We start from the raw sequence: 17285 nt of genomic DNA on the forward strand, positions 1-17285 counted from the left end.
TAAAGCAACTGCATGAAAACTTAATAAGCTCAGACAAATCTTGGTTAACAGAAACAGTTTTTTCTGCTTAACAGCTTGATCAAGCGCACACAATCTTGCTAAGCACAGGAAAGTATCGCTTAGTAAAAAAAAGGTTATCAACCAAAATTAAGTTTGCATTGTTGTGGGGCACCTCATTAGCAAAGAAATTTTCTGAAATGTTTTTTTTTTATCTGCCAACAGCTTAATGAAATTTGGCAAGAACTCACGTAAAGAATTCATCTTACACCAATCTGCCTAAATTCTGCAATTTGTTTTCCCACTTCATTTAATTAAATTTTGTCATGAGATGTCTTTAAAGATCTTTTCATATTCATTAAGTAAATTTCATGCCGGTACGTTCTTTGAATGGAATACAAGAGTGATAAATTATTGTTATCTCAACTTTATTTGTGATTATTTGTCCAGATATAAATGAATGTGAGAGTGCACCATGCCAGCATGACTCACCCTGCGTAGATGAAGTGAACGGATACCAGTGTTTATGTACAGCAGGCTATGAGGGGAACCAGTGCCAGACCGGTAAGAATGTTATCAAACCATTTGTAACTTTATTTTGCGATTAAAAAAAAAGTGAGTTCTACAACTCTATGATAATTATGTATGAAATGCATTACAATTTTAAAATAAACCGTGTTCGTAATGGTTGAAAATTTTGACATTTCATTAACCAAATAAAGCAGGATGAATGTTTCAGAAAGCTCTTTGTGATTGATGTAAAGTTAAAAACTGTTGCCGGGTCCCGTGTGTTGTGTACTGCTCGCAAAGAACCTAGTAAAAAAGAGAAGGGGTTTGCCCTGGTGTTCCTAGTCTGATTTGTCTGAGCGGCAGCATTTTGCGCCACAGCACCTGTATAAAGGAAAAGGTATTGTAATTTCAAAAGCGTAGCTCCATATACCTTACAGGACAAAATAAATGAGCTAATCAGAATTCAATTACAATGTTTAATCTCCTGATCATTCCATACCACTTACCCATATTTCATGCAGAATTAAGACCTCCAAATTCTTGATGAAGCTAAAAACAAAGTGTGTTTTTTTCTTTGGTAACTTGTCTAGATATCAATGAATGTGAAAGCAACCCTTGCCTACATGGATCTACATGTATTGATGGACTGAATAACTATGAGTGTATCTGCGTGCTGGGATATAATGGAATCAACTGTGAACAAGGTACTACATACAATAACTATAGCCGATTTCACAAGAGAGCAGCTTAGCATGTGTCCCTTGCTAGGTGCAAGGTTGGCGTTTTTTTTACAAAAAACACTTTGTTAGAAAGGACATCAAGTTCTTCACTGTCAAAGTTCTCCTGTAAAATCTATTTAAACGACAAAATCTTCCACTTGCAGAAGTTTGGGCCAAAAAGCGTGCATGAAATCATTGTGAGATGGGAACTGTTCTGATGTTCCCATTAATCTGCCACGTGTCCACATTGATTGTTTTTCAAGTGGTGTTTATTAGTGTGGCTAAAAGTAATAAGAAGTTACTGTTTAGTAGTAGACTTGCGGGTACAACGTCACAACTTTGGAACTTTCCACTGACTTGTTTTATCTGATGTTTTGTATTAGAGCTGAATGAATGTGGGACTGCACCATGCCAGCATGAATCGACCTGCCTGGATCTAGTGAATGACTACCAATGTATATGTACACCAGGCTACAATGGAAACAACTGCCAAAATGGTAAGATAATAACTCTTAAATTCTTGAATATATTCAAGAATAGAACTAAAGTAAAGATGTTCAATTTACCAATTCCAATATATAGTGAAAATTTTTGGGGAATAAACTAATTTGTGAGTTTTGTTCATCCATATATTGGAAGTGGTAAAATGAACATCTTTTACTGATAGCAACTCTGTCAGGAAATAATTTGTTTTGTTTTGTTTTTAACGTGAAAATCAGGATTAGATAAATTAGTTTTTACCCATATCTGGCTGACTTGGGGCTCTTTGCATAGAACACACAAACGGTGTTAATGCCTATAACTACTAGAAAACCTAAAGATGAAAAATAAAAGTTGTTTTTTCTTTATATGCTTCTCTCCAATTGATGTATGTCTTGTGTCCCCCCCCCCCCCTCTTGATTTGAAATCTGGACTTATGAGATTAAAAGTTACCAGAGTAAAATGTTACATTTTTAAAGCTGTATTGTGATAATGTAAATGTTTTTAAAACTATTTGTTCCACTTGCACGCAGGCAATGTATTTGCTTTTACACTTGCATCAGATCATCTTTTAAAAAATCAAATATTAAATGGCATTTACAAGAACACTGAAATGGCACAAGGCGCTTGTTGAAATGCAGCTTCATTTTTAATTGGCAAGAAGTTCACCCATAGAAATAAGGGTGCTCCTCTAAAATGGTACCCATCATTCGCATGGTCTATGAATGTTTTCACCCACGTTATAGACGATGTGACCCATGTTTACATTCAAACCGCCTTCTGTTGAAAAAACACTGTATACGTCATGTTTCGCCGGGCAAAAAGACAGGTAGTCATGGTAAGATTGAATACACTTTATAGCTGGCTGCCAAAACACAGAGGTTTTGCCTGGCGGTATGCGCGCGAATCATGTTATGGTTTTCGAGTGACGTCAGAGGTCACATCGTCTATATACCTCTGAAGTTGGAGAAATTTTTTTCTTTTCTTCTCAGACATCAATGAATGTGCGAGCCTCCCTTGCCAGCATGTATCAACATGTAATGATGAAGTGAATGGTTACCAGTGTGAATGTCAACCAGGCTACGAGGGGACCAACTGCCAAATTGGTGAATATTTAACATTCCTACAGCCACCTATCCTTTACCGCCCCATCCTTACAACCTCATTCCTCAACCTCTTTCCCCCTCCTTACAATGCCTCCCCCCTAAGGGGGACAAAAATTGTTGGTTGTCCTCATCTGACCGTCCGATCGTCCTTTGTGACTTGACTGAACAAAAAATTGTATTTTGCAAACAAAACTTTTCCAAATATTTTCATTAAAAATCTTTTTAAAAATTGTCTAAAAACATGTTGACACAGGAAAAAGTTTAAAAATCTTGTTAGCTGAACAGTTTTTAGTATTAAAATACAACTCAAAGACATCAAAATAGTTCAAAACAGTAGAAGTGTTGTGTTGAAATAAATGTATTGAAATGAAATGAATAACTCAATGCCAAAGAGTTTTAAATTCCCAAATACAACATCCATCAAGCATGCAACTTTTCCTCGGATCATCTGATTTCCTCTTTTTGGGGTTCTCAGTTTTATGATTCAAAATTGAAAAATGCTATACAAAATCACTGAAATGTGGTAGTTTCCTCTCTTTTTTGTGAAGTTACAGTTGCATGTCTGATCCATAATAAAACAAAATTACAAATAAAGATTGACCTACAGATCCTACCTTTAGAGGAACCTTTGTTGACAAACAAAACAATTTTTGGGGCCTATAAGAGACCATCCATAGTTGCTCATCATCACTAGCTCCTACAGAAAACCCCCTTCCTCATTTGAGCACAAGATCTTTTTGTTATTTCTATTTTCAGACACCAATGAATGTGCAAGCCTCCCTTGCCAGCATGGATCAACATGTCATGATGAAGTGAATGGTTACCAGTGTGAATGTCAACCAGGCTACGAGGGGACCAACTGCCAACTCGGTGAATATTAGTAGCTGTTTTTAATAAAAGACAAGTTGTAAGCAACTTGTAATTATCAAATGTTGTTCTTTTTTAATCGGTTATGTTAAAATGGGTAAAGAACAAAAGTAACATTGTTTGTTTAACTTTTTCCTAAGTATTGACTTATGTTCATGTACATCAGTTACTATAAATCATATAGTGTGATACACATACATGTATTGATTAATTATTTGCTTTTCTATAATGTATTGTTGAGTCAGTATAAACTAAATGTTTTCCTGTCTGTGACGAGGAGATACAGTATCACTTAGTAAAAGTACAATCAATTTGGGGGTGAACAAAGAAAATTATAACTACAGAGGCAATTGCAACCTCTGGGAGTTGAATTTTAGAGCTCTACCAAGTGAGCTTTCTAACTATACACATATACAATCTTTGCTACTCTCATATTTGGTAATCACTCACAAAACGACTGACAATAAAAACTATTGATAAGAAGCCTACAGTATCTCTCGAAGCAGCAAAAGCATTTGAAAACTGTTTGACTAGATTGAAAACATACCTATTAACATTAGAATCAACCTCATAAAGTCTCTTTCTTTGATGTTTATTGTCTCTTTTTTGTTCACTTCTTTCTGTGAAAGCGCTTAGAAACACTTCGTTCGAAGCAGTATGTAATTTTTGTTTATTGTTTATTTTGCTTTATATTTATCAGAACCTCGTATTTCTTAAAATAATTTTATTCTTTTGACTCATATAGTTGCAATATATTTTTGATTAAACATCAAGGCAAAAAATACATCAAGAAAAACTGTTGATGAAGGAATCAGTTTTAATTTCAAAGTGTGTAACCTTGATCAAATTGTCTTGTCCTCAGATGTGGATGAGTGTGCAAGTAACCCGTGCCAGAATGGGTCACCGTGTGAGGATCAAATTGATGGGTACCAGTGTGAATGTCTACCAGGCTATGATGGAACCCACTGCCAAATAGGTAAATACAACACAGTGAAACACTTGATTTAACCCACGGTACCCACAGCAATTGATGTGGTGCCCCGGGGCCCAATTTTATAAAGCTGGTATGCACAAAAACTTGCAAAGCACAGAAAAGTATCGCTTAACAGAAACACAGGTTACTAGCAGAAATAACATTGTGTGACTGGTGCCCCACTCAATTTTTGCTTAGTAAAGAAATTTGTCCAGCAATATTTTCTGCTTAAAAGCTTTATGAAATTTGGCCTTGTGCTGTGGTGCCCCTTGCGAGGTTTTAATACAAATGTACTATTTCCTCATAGAAGTGCCCTTTACCAGAAGAAATTGTTGTGCCCCCTTCAAGAGGGAAGGGTAAGGCAAGCAATGGCCACCACTTTTAAAGGATTGGAACACTGGGCTGATGTAAACCCGATTAAAAAAGCTGCACTCCATGTACAATTTTGCCAATTAATGGTTTTCTTGGTTTATTACGGGTAAAACTGAAAAATTATTTGAGTCCATACTGGAAAAAGTGGTTTATTTGGAGTTTTTCACCCCATAACTTTGTCCTTTTTCTGTTTTTGTTTGCTTTTTTGCTGGATACGTATTTTATGGTTTGATGATATTATTTGCAGTTGCCTGTTTAAACTTGAGCTCTTTTTTTTCTCTCCAGACATCAATGAATGTGCCAGCCTTCCCTGTCAGCATGGATCAACATGCACTGATGAAGTGAATGGTTACCAGTGTGCATGTTTACCAGGCTACGACGGAATCAACTGCCAAACAGGTAAGAGCTAATTTTGGAAAGTTATCCTAAGCCCACTGAACTGAAACGAAATCCTCAGAATGGTTTTTACTTGGTGTTTATGTTCGGTTCAAAGCCCTATTGTGCAATCTGGAGCATTCTAAATGGTTTTGTCATTATGATGTTTGTGAACTTGATCTCAAGTGTTTCCCCCAGAAAAGATAAGTAAAAAAATTACAACAACAAAAACTAAGATAAATAACTTGTTGTGTATTACATATCAGCATGAAACGCTAGCTTGTGCTGGGAGAACCCTCGCGCTTAAGATGTTATTGGCATTTAGGTTTGACATGCTGTGTAAAATAAAATAAATGGTGGGAACAATGTCCAGAAAGTTCTTTTACTCAATAATCATTATTTGTGAATTTATCAAGCTAATTGAGTCATTTGTGGGAAATAGCTGTATGGAGAAATAAGCCAAAAACAGGCAAATCGGTGAAAGTTTCTCAAATATTTTATATTGGCAATTTCATTACTGATATATAACATTAAGAAAAAGTTCAATTTAGCATTAAAAAAGATTTTGTGTCAATTTATTTCTCAATTACCAAGTCAACTTTAAACCCCCGTTTTATTCTCTCGCATCTCTTGGTTTTTGAACCAAAGGTGATATTAGCAGTATTTATAAAGTAAAGTAAATTGAAACTATGATATTGGTCGACAAACTTGACCACATCACATTTTAATTACATGATTAATCCTGATTGTTTGCCTATTCATCTATTACAGATATCAATGAGTGCGCCTCTAAACCATGTGCCAATGATGGAGAATGCAGTGATCTTGTGAATGGATACAAATGCAGATGCCAAGTGGGATACACAGGAACCAACTGCACTAAAGGTCTGTCATGATGTCAAGATGATATTAAACCCTTTAGGGACATTAGTCCAGAGAGCGTTGGTTTAAGCTCCAGTCAGTCTCCCTTGTGGTTTATTACTTGATATTATTAAGGGAATCAATGTGTGGTGAAGAGGTTTTCAACTAGTGGTTTAATCCCAACGAGGCCTGGTTCTTGATAATTTTACTGAGACGATCAGTCGAGGTAAAGAACCAGGCCTCGGCGGGTTTAAACCACTAGTTGAAAACCGATTCAACACACTTTGATTCCCATTCATAAATACCTTTTCGGTCAAAAATATCAACACTTTTTGGTCAAATATTAACAATCTAATTTTTGTCTGTTTCCACAGATGTTGATGAGTGTGCTAGCGATCCTTGTTACAATGATGGTGAGTGCGTGGATCTTGTCAACAGCTACAGATGTGACTGTGCTGAAGGTTTCATAGGAGACAGATGTGAAGCTGGTGAGACCATATTTTTGTTTTCCTTAATTAAAAGCTTGAGATTTGTTTGATTTCCCCCCCCCCCCATTTTTAATTTTTACATTTTTAGATTTTAATTCTAAATTTCTTTTATGATTTTCGTATTAAATTTTGTTATTTTTTATTTTGCTGAAAGAAACCAGGGCAAAGTTTAGGGGTGATTTGGTGCTTTCTGTTTAAATTTCTATTTTAAAGTGATGTTAATCAAAAACACGCTAATACCAAAAGAGAAAAAGCCTTACCCTGGATACAACCCTGCCAGCTGGGTATTTTGTCTTCTTTTTGGGGGGTTTAAAAAAAACGGAATTGCTTCACTGTTATTACTTTTTGCCCTCCCACCCATAATTTGGAGGGAACCAAAAGTTGACTTATCTGATAGCTCCTATCAGCTTTATATACAACAATATTTATTCGAAACTTATTCTTTCTACCTGTTTGATGCTCAGAGGATATCAAGGAAGTCTGTGCTGGAGGTCAGGATGACATTGAAGGGAGTGGCTTAGTATGGGATGAAACGGAACCAGGAGAGACCAACATCAAAGCATGTCCAGAAGGAGTTATTGGTACGTGTGACTTTATTGTGTTTAAATAAGGGAATCAATGTGTGGTGAAGAGGTTTTCAACTAGTGGTTTAATCCCAGCGAGGATGAGGCGGCCACGGACGCAAGTCTTTGACGAATGATGGTGATGATGATCTTTCTGCCATGTCAAAGTACATCTGATTTGACTTGGGCTAGTGACTCAGGCTTTTTGATTAATAACTACTCTGCTATTATTATTATTTTTATTTTTAGGCAATGCTTCCAGACTGTGTGATGTGACTGCCAACTGGGCTAACCCAGATCTTTCAGGATGTGTCAGCCCAGCATTCGCTGAGCTCAACAATAAGGTATGTTCACAATCATAAAGCTGCTTAAAAAGCACACAAAAACTGTTAAACACAAAACATTTTTGTTTACTGGAATAAGATAACCAGCTCAAATACTATTCTGTGAGCACAGTCATTGGAAAAAAATGACGGAAAAAATAGACGGGGTATGCCTCGGAAGAGGTGGGAAATTGACATCATCATGAACAGCACCTTCTACCTGGAACATCGAAGAGCGCAATATAGGCAAGAGTGGAGAAAAAAATCCGTGGAGCCAACGTCCTACTGGATACGGTGCAAGATTGATTGAAGCACAGTCTGTCACTGGTTCCCTGTTAAAGCCATTGGACCCTTTCGGTACAGAAAAAAAAAAAAAAAGTTCACAGATTTACAAATAATTTACAGGGTTTACAGAAGGTATTGGTGAAAGACTTCTCTTGAAATATTAGTCCATGAAATGCTTTACTTTTTGAGAAAACGGTAAAACAATATAAATTCTCCTTAACGAGAATTACGGATTTGTTATAAACACATGTCATGACACGGCGAAACGCGCGAAAACAGGAGTGGGTTTTCCCGTTATTTTCTCCCGGCTCCGATGTCCGATTGAGCCTAAATTTCCACAGGATTGTTATTTTATATATAAGTTGTGATACACGAAGTGTGGAACAATACTGTTTACCGAAAGTGTATAATGGCTTTAATAGGGCAAATATGGTGCCATATATAAATTCTATGATTGATTGACTGATAAATTGATTTGATAGGTGGAGCTGCTGAAGTCCGGCAACGCGAGTGCATCCGACGTTCTGGACCTCGCCACCTCTCTGCAGAATATCACTGGAGGAGGGGAGGAGGAGAGGGCGGAGTCTAAAAAGATCTACCCTGGGGACATGGATATCGCTGCAAAAAGCTTTGGTGTGATCGCTGGGGCGACTGGCTCAGCCAAAGGTCTTGACGTGGACACTGCAAAAGACCTAACTATGGTACGAACGCTTTGGACAGTTTTGATTTTGATTTCATTGGTGTTAAATTCTAGACCTGAAACTGTTAGTGATAAAAATAATAATGGACATAGTATCTGTCACACCTGAAAGACATCCTGGCACATAGAAAAAGAACTCTGTTAATGACAGTATTTAAAGCCATGAACGACTGAACAAATGAGTTTTCAGGTTGGGTTTGAAGTTGTTTCATGTTAGTTTTGAAGTTGTAGAGAGTGTCTACTAGTCTGAGGTTCAGCGGAAGAGCATTCCAAAGAGATGTCAAGCATATGAAAAAGAACGGTCTCCCCAAGTGTAGTTTGAATGAGGGATAATGAGGAGCATGGTGTTTGTAGAGCGAAGCTGTCTTTTTATAGAAACACTTAGCTGTATTGAATCCTGGATGTATCTAGGAGGTGTGACATGTATTGATTGATAGATGAGGAGTAGAACCTTGAAATGGATGCGTTCATGAACCAGGAGCAAATGAAGAGCTTGTTAAATTGGAAAGATGTGTGACGTGCATCTAGTGTGTGACATGCGCTGAGCTAAAACTTTATATCTTTTGGTATCTTTACCTTTTAGGCATGTGCAGGAACTTTTGATAATGTGGCTGATGAATCACAGCTCCATGCCTGGAAGAATGCCAACAATCCTGTAAGTCATATGTCAGTAGCAAGAGGACCCCTTAAGATGTGACTTGTTTTTTGAGAATGTGCAGGGCTTTGTGTCCTGTTCATTGGATTTGTGTTCTTAGCCCTTTAGTCCTCAACCATCCTGCCTGTTACTCCTTTCTATTGACCAAAACCACTCTGCCTGTTAACTCCTCAAACTGCTATACCTGTTACTCTTGAAACTGCCCTGCTTGTTACTCCCCAAAAAAATTCCCAAAACCACCATGCCTGAATTACTCCTTAAGGCGTCCAAAACCACCCTGCCCTTCACTCATCAAACCACCTCAACTGCCCTGCCTGTTACTCCTGAATTTTTTCTGAATTTGGCAGACCTCTCAGTTCTGAAAAGAACTGTCCTGCTTCTTTACTACTACCTGGGCGGAAGATAAGAAATTGGCCAGGACTACAACTTTCACTTAGTGGATCGAGCTAACTTCTCATTATTAACTGCACTACCGCGGAATGAGTTCTTAATTGGTCTCAACTTTTCGACTAGCTTGCTCTTATCATCGCCAGGAGACTGACGTCTTTTCTATAAACCTCTTTTCCTCAGGGCAAAGTAGCTTCCAGTGTGACAGAGATGATGGGCTCCATGGAGGCCATAGTGGATGTGGTAGTCAGACAAGACGCTAAGACAAGGAATAGTAGTCAGAGCTATGATAACTCAACAGAAGAAGAAACTATTCTGCTCATCAAGGAAAAGAATCTGGGTAAGAGTTTCAACTAGATTGCATCAGATTGGTTCACAAATCTAAGCCCAGCTTTTCTGGTTCAAGCCTTCACACACCATCAAGCCAAGCCCAACTACCTGTTAATTTCCAACAAGGCAGTACTTAAAGGTAGTGGACACTGTTGGTAATTACTCAAAATAATTATTTGCATAAAACATTATGAAAAACGGCTCCCTTTGAAGAAACGTAGTTTTCAAGAAAGAAGTAGTTTTCCAAGAACTTGATTTTGAGACCTCAGATTTCGAAATCAAGCATCTGAAAGCGCACAACTTCGTTTGACAAAGGTATTTATTCTTTCATAGTTATCTCGCAACTTCGACGATCAATTGAGCTCAAATTTTCACAGGTTTGTTACTTTATGCATATGTTGAGATACACCAAGTGAGAAGACTGGTCTTGGAAAATTACCAATAGTGTCCACTGTCTTTAAACAGCATCCAGCAACAGATTCCAGCATTCTCCTGAAGACTGTCAGAGCATACTGTCTTTTCAGAACCAACACTACTCTACGGAACCAACAATTATATCGAGTGATATGCCTGTTTATTTTTTACAGAACCTTGGTTATTCACATTGATATAAAGGGTGAAAAGATTCTTTATCCCTTATGCAAACTAAACATCTATAAAATGGTTGCGACACTCACTAGTTAAAGATGCTATGTCAGATTTTTGGCCGATTTGACCCACACATTTTGATTTAAAATTCAATAGGTATTTTGATTGGGGTCGAGAAAGTTACAAGCTTTCAATTGAGCCATTGCTCAAAAAGTCCGCCAATTATTAGTAGCAGTGAAATAAAGTGTTCCAAATTAGTTTTTGTCGGGATACCGACAATATATCACGTGACCAATTCTTATGTGTTTTATAAGAAACGTTTTGAAAAAAAATTCATGGTTCCTGACCATTAATAGTAAAAGTTAACCTTTTTTTCGTTAGAGCGGGTGATACTCTTTGAAATACCATTCACTCAAAAAAATCTATTTTTTAATGTTTGGGGCCAAAAATTTGACATAGCATCTTTAAATCCCGGGCAATCTCGATGGTCTAGTTTATAAGATTCTCTCAAGATTGGCCTAGGCCGTGTGTTTGAATCTCAAACAAGTTTTTGTTCACAGAACTCGGGGAAAGTATCGAGTCTGCACATCGGTGTACTTGACTCTTGGTCATGAATATGTATGAGGTATAGTAATATCCTTTATCCCTGTGCAAACTAAACATCTTTAAAATGGTTGCTGCACTCACTACTCAAATACCAGGCAATCTGGATGGTCTAGTTTGTAAGACTCTCTCTAGATTGGCTTAGGACATGTGTTCGAATCTCAAACAAGTTTTTGTTCACAGAACTCGGGGAAAGTATCGAGTCTGCACATCGGTTTACTTGACTCTCGGTCATGAATATGTATGAGGTATAGTAATATTCTTTATCCCTGTGCAAACTAAACATCTTTAAAATGGTTGCTGCACTCACTACTCAAATACCAGGCAATCTGGATGGTCTAGTTTGTAAGACTCTCTCTAGATTGGCCTAGGCCGTGTGTTTGAATCTCAAAAAAGTTTTTGGGAAAGTACCAAGACACATCGGTGTGTGGGGAAACTTAAATGATAAAATCTTTATCCTTGTAAAGAGATTCAAGTCAAGACATGGGGCGACCAAGATGAGGAATCGACAGGAGTGATTGAGACAGATGAAGATGGTCAGCCCCTCAGTAGGGTGGAGCTACCTGCAGATCTATTAGATTGGGCAGATGAGATTAATAGCACAGGTAATCCAATTTTTTTTGCCTTGGTTTTCTTCATTTTTTTCCGAGTTCAGAGTTTTTAAAGGTACTGGACATTGTGAGAACTTGCTCCCTCTTAAGTTAGGCAATACAAAAAATGTTATGTTGGCATAACCTACCCTAAAAATACGGCCAACCCTGGATAGTTTTATTTATTCAAGGGAAGAAATTTAATTATTAAAATCTTTTAAAGACATAAAAATAAAATAAATGTCATCAAGAGTTTAAAAATATACTGTTTGTTGTGCGTACCCTTGTTTTCATTTGTTATCGTGTATACTATCGGCTTAAACAATTAGAAAAAATGTAATTTTTGTTGCTGGGAGGGGGGGGGGGGAAATCCCTACCTACCTACCCTATTTTTTGGGGGCCCGTTACGCCAACATAACCTTTTTTATATGCCTTACAAAGTTTTTGAGAAAGAGGTAATTTCTTGCTAAATATTTAAATATGAGAAAGACTTCAGGCCTGAAATCCTTTCTCTATGCATGAGATTTTTTTTTAAATTACCAGGTCTCAGTGGTTAGAATACTTATGTATTAACCTTCAAAAACTATTAGCACAATAGTTAGTGTGCTAATAGTTTTTATTTTACATTGAGTTACCGGCGTATTGAATGCTTTACGCGTAAAACACCCCCACGTGATGCCTTCTCGAACGCTCAGAATTGATAAACTGTCTTGGTATTTATAAATTGTATTTTGATTGATTCTAATTGATGTAGGTCCTGTAAGAATCATGACGGCTAAGTATAAATCTGCAGGAGATCTTTTGACTCTGGAAAGTTCAGCTGCCGAAAATGAAAGCAGGTAAATGTTGTGATTCACATTCCAATTTTCTGTCGCACATACTCAGAAGAGTTAATTTAAACAATGACAAATTGAAAGGAGGATTGCATAGTTAAAAAACCAGTTATAATGCTGTTTATTAAAGGAACACGTTGCCTTGGATTGGTCGAGTAAGTCTTTGAAAAGCTTTGAAAATGCATATGGTTAGAAAGATGTTTTAAAAGTAGAATATGATCCACCAAAATTTGCCTTGAAATTGCGTGGTTTTTACTTTTACTTTGTGAACTAACATGGTCGGCCTCTTATTGGAGTCAAAAATTTAACTCCCATAAATGGCTGACCGTGTTTGTCGACGAGGTAAAAGGAAAGCCACGCATTTTCAAGTGATACTTGTGTGGATCATTGTATTCTACTTTTAAAATATCTTTCTAATAATATGCATTTCATAACAAACGGTTACAAACATGTAAATCTAAATCTAAACTGATGATTGGCAGATGAATATATTCCAGTTGTACGGCTCTGATATAATTTGTCCTTGTTGTCTAGATCTGACTTTGTCAATACCAACGTCCTCTCAGTGAAGGTGTTGGGACTACCGGAGGACAACTTTCAGGATTTGGCGTCACCCGTAAGACTGGTCTTCAAGCATAAAGAGGTATGTGCAAAGAATTTTGTTATGATCATTACCTCATTTTAGAATAATAATAATAATAGTAATAATTGTCTTTTATATAGCGGCCTTAACCCCAAAAGGGTCCCGAGGCGCTTCACAAAGGTTAAAAATATTTGAGACCTATTCATGTTTGTAAACACATCCTTTTTTTATGACCGACTACCCTCAGAAACTGAAACTACAAAATTGTATCAAAATTGAGATTTTTTAAATATCTGCTTGTGGAAATAGAAGCTCTTTTACTTAATTCAAGGAAATTCTACCTATTAATTAAATTCTATCAATTAAATTGAGCTACTGTTCCTAGAAACTCATTGAGATCTGTTTCTGCAGGGGTGACCAAAAAGTGGAAATGTCATCAATTTACATTATTGTATTATTATATCAAATTGAAAACCACAAGGGAAACTGACTGGGTAAACATAAATCCTTGGGGGTTGAACAAAGAAAAATGTACTAGAATGGGATTTGAACCACTGACTTCTTGATAAACATAATTATTGGTTTTCTCTCTCTTAGACTGGAGCTAATAATTCACGTTGTGTCTACCTCAACATGACTTCTATGTAAGTTGATATATTTTATGTAAAAATAAAAACAGTTTTGTTCCAAAAATGTCTGTCTGTTTGTACTAACACAAAACACAATGTCCACAGATTTACATTAAACTTACACAGTTTGAAGATAATGATAGTAGAAACTTCCCTTCAAATGTTACTTACTGAGGCGGAAATTATTTTGTGACTTATTTTACTCATTTCTCAAAAAACTACAGCCCCTCAGTAAGTAATACTTTAAGGTAAGCTTTCCACTATCATTATCTTCAAACCGTGTAAGTTTAACGTAAATCTGTGAACATTTTGAAAAAGTACCCAAGTCATTTAACAGGAAGGTTTATGTTTGGTAATCGCTCTAAAAGTAATGGTAATAACAACCTTTGATTAATAAGCCTACAGCAGCGCAGAGCATTTTGAGAAACATTTTACTCGGAAGAAATGGGGTTATGAAAAAAAACCAGTTTTTATACCTGAAAGCTTGAATCTGAGAAGCGTTACTGCGCTCCGATTGTGTATTCCTATAATCTAGGGATTACTCTTCCTGCATGGACACAATATTGACTCGAGAGTTTCATTGATATCTAAAAAGCTTGGTCACTTTTTGACATTAAATTTGCAGAAGTTAGTTTGACTGTGTATATGTACAAATATATTAATACAATCGAACGGTTCCAAAAGCCAAAGATATACTTTATACCTGATATTCTTAACTAATATTTTAATCTGTCTATTTATTGTTATTCAATTTTTAGTGCTTTTGTCTGTACTGTTTGAATCAAGGCCAGTTTTAATTTCCCTAGTGTGGGATAATAAAGTTTTTATCTTATCTTATCTTACCTATAAGGAGGAAGGTTCAGAATTGAAAAAGTTTAAAGATTGGGTCATACTTTAGGAAAGACCCTACATTAAAACAAGTGTGTAATTTTTATCAAAAACCATGTTGTAAGGATGATTATGGTTTAACCGTTTTTATGAATTCAATAATTTTCAGAGATGCTGAAACTCGCTGGAGCAATGTTGGATGTTATGTCAAGTCCACCAATGCTACACATACTGTGTGTGAATGCACTCATCTGACTAACTTTGCTATACTCATGGACGTCCACGGAGTGCATGTAATACTTTTAATATCTCTCGTACTAAAAAGGGTTTGTTATGGAATGCATATGGTTAGATAGATAATTTAATTTGGCTCCACAAAATGGCCAACTGAGTCAGTTCGCAACGTAAAAAAAAAAACGTACAATTTTGGGTATGTTTGTGTGGATTATTATATTCTACTTTTAAATTACCTATCTATACCATATGCATTTCGTAAAAACGGTTTTAAACGCTTTTCAAAGACAAACTCGACTGATCCAAGGCAACATGTTCCTTTAACTTCAAAATAAAGTCACAAGTAGTGAAATGGGCCTGGTAGAGAAAACACCCAGACTTTGCTCATCGTTTTCCCTTCTTTAATCAAATGCCAGTAAAAATGTCAGCAGAAATAGCACAAAACAGAAAATTTAGTTTTGTGTTTAGAAATTGGGATACTGTGTTTAACATACTATATTGTGTTAACATACTACATTGGAAAGTTTTATATACGGACATGACCTTTACTTTGATCTCATTATGTGAATGGAGGTAGGTCAAACCTTGCTGCCATTTGCGGACGCTAAGGGAATTTTATGTACAAGCCGCTCGTGGCTGCTATGGTCTCAAAAGGGTCAATGTAAAGTGCATTGAGACAATATTGTGAAATACGCTATTTAAGAACTAGTTGCTATTATTGTTTTTATTATCTTCCAGTACCCGCTAATCCACCAATCAGATGCACGAACTGGAGGGTGGTATAAAAACCTATTACCTACCTCCATTTTTTTTGTTGCACACTGCGTATTGCGAGTGTCAATGCGTCACGCTCCATATACGGACAGTTCAAAATTTGCATTCTAAACTTTGTGCGCGTGCATGCTGTTAGTCATGAAATAGCATTCTGAATTTTTAAACTTTTAGCGTTGTACTAGAGACTGGAAGATAAATTCACTATAACACCCGCGCTCGTGGAATACAGAAAAATATAGCGTGTCTGCACCCCATATCCAACTCGGCCTTCGGCCTTGTTGGATATTGGACGCAGCAGCGCTCTATTTTTCCGTATTCCACTTGCGCTTGTGTGATAACTTGTAATATTATATTTGTAAAATATCACTGATTCGCTGATACTTTTGTCCTTCTCGTACAGGATAAGATTGCTGTGGGTCATCAAACTGCTCTGTCTGTCTTGTCTTACATCGGTGGCACCTTGTCTGTCTTAGGTTGCTTCTTCTCCATCATCATCTATCAGTTCTTTAGGTTTGTCAATTATCTCAGATTTTCCCTTACCAAGCTTTTTCCATGTAGTGCAGGGCCCGAGTTTGGGGGGAAAATCCTAAAGACCACAGGCCTTTTAGTTGCTTAAAATGTTGCTCAGTTGATAGCATAATATAGCATCTATTATCGAATCGATTTTGAAATTCTGGTAAAAGAACATGACAACAAATTTCACCATGCTGGCATGTGAATATTTTTGCACAGTTTGGGGTTCAAATAAATTAATCAAAATTTTCAGTTTCAAATGGTAGAGTAGGGTCTACTGAGGACATTTTATTTGTGTCGAACGAGTATAATTCACCCATGTATCTTTCTTCGGGTATTTTTTTGGCTCATAAATCAGTATTACATTGACAAAAGCCAAACGAGGACCTTACAGGAAAATAGAAAATACATGTATGTACAATCATAAATGACAAATTTAAAAACTGAACATATTGGCTTAAGGTCATTAAGAATGTTGACCAGGGCCTTGGAAAGCTAACAAGTTGATTTTGAATTGTTACAGGTTGAAATCAGATCGTATCCGAGTGCATGAGAATCTGGCTGCTACCATCGCTCTCTCACAACTCATATTCCTGGTTGGCATTGAGAGAAATGAGGTTCAGGTGAGTTTAGGAAGTCACTCGGTGAATTTGTTATAAGAGTTGAAAGATGCTACATGTAGCCCCCATTCTAGCCGATTTGAGATTAAAATTTAGACTACATTTTTAAAGAGCTATTTTTTTTATTGTTTCGAGAAATTTGTAAGATTTCATTTGAGGTATTGTGCGGTACATATTCAGACAATAATTGCTCCTAATTGCTGTCTACTTTACTTAAGACAGGTCTTTGGCTTTAAGGTCATTAATGCAATTTCACATCCATAATAACCAAAAGGTCATATGTAAATGAAAAATGCTTATCAATTTGAAAAAGAAAAAAAAAATAGTCAAAGTCAACAAATAATTATTTTACTTGGAAAAATTACAGTTTCTTTTTGCCAAACAAACATTTTGAAAATATGCAACTGAAATTTTGTGAAACCCGTACAGAGGGCATTAATTACCTTATAGGCTTAAATAGAAAAAGTTGCTTTTAATTCTAGGAAGAAAATGAGGAATC

At 36.5% G+C, this 17285-nt stretch overlaps 1 protein-coding gene across 6 annotated transcripts in view; it reads left to right on the top strand.

The window, feature by feature from the left end:
- Window positions 1-17285, top strand: part of LOC139935681 (cadherin EGF LAG seven-pass G-type receptor 2-like) — a 62745-nt gene that overhangs the window by 35611 nt on the left and 9849 nt on the right. For all 6 annotated transcript variants that reach the window (XM_071930204.1, XM_071930207.1, XM_071930206.1 and 3 more), the window contains 21 exons: window positions 448-561; window positions 1098-1211; window positions 1610-1723; window positions 2699-2812; window positions 3569-3682; window positions 4542-4655; window positions 5310-5423; window positions 6171-6284; window positions 6635-6748; window positions 7213-7329; window positions 7561-7655; window positions 8402-8620; window positions 9203-9274; window positions 9845-10001; window positions 11650-11787; window positions 12527-12611; window positions 13140-13248; window positions 13786-13832; window positions 14815-14938; window positions 16054-16163; window positions 16690-16789. In XM_071930204.1, coding sequence (XP_071786305.1) covers window positions 448-561; window positions 1098-1211; window positions 1610-1723; window positions 2699-2812; window positions 3569-3682; window positions 4542-4655; window positions 5310-5423; window positions 6171-6284; window positions 6635-6748; window positions 7213-7329; window positions 7561-7655; window positions 8402-8620; window positions 9203-9274; window positions 9845-10001; window positions 11650-11787; window positions 12527-12611; window positions 13140-13248; window positions 13786-13832; window positions 14815-14938; window positions 16054-16163; window positions 16690-16789 — 2399 coding nt within the window. The remainder of the gene's footprint in view (window positions 1-447; window positions 562-1097; window positions 1212-1609; window positions 1724-2698; window positions 2813-3568; window positions 3683-4541; window positions 4656-5309; window positions 5424-6170; window positions 6285-6634; window positions 6749-7212; window positions 7330-7560; window positions 7656-8401; window positions 8621-9202; window positions 9275-9844; window positions 10002-11649; window positions 11788-12526; window positions 12612-13139; window positions 13249-13785; window positions 13833-14814; window positions 14939-16053; window positions 16164-16689; window positions 16790-17285) is intronic.

This window comes from Asterias amurensis, chromosome 4 (genome assembly GCF_032118995.1).
Source record: "Asterias amurensis chromosome 4, ASM3211899v1".
NCBI lineage: Eukaryota > Metazoa > Echinodermata > Asteroidea > Forcipulatida > Asteriidae > Asterias > Asterias amurensis.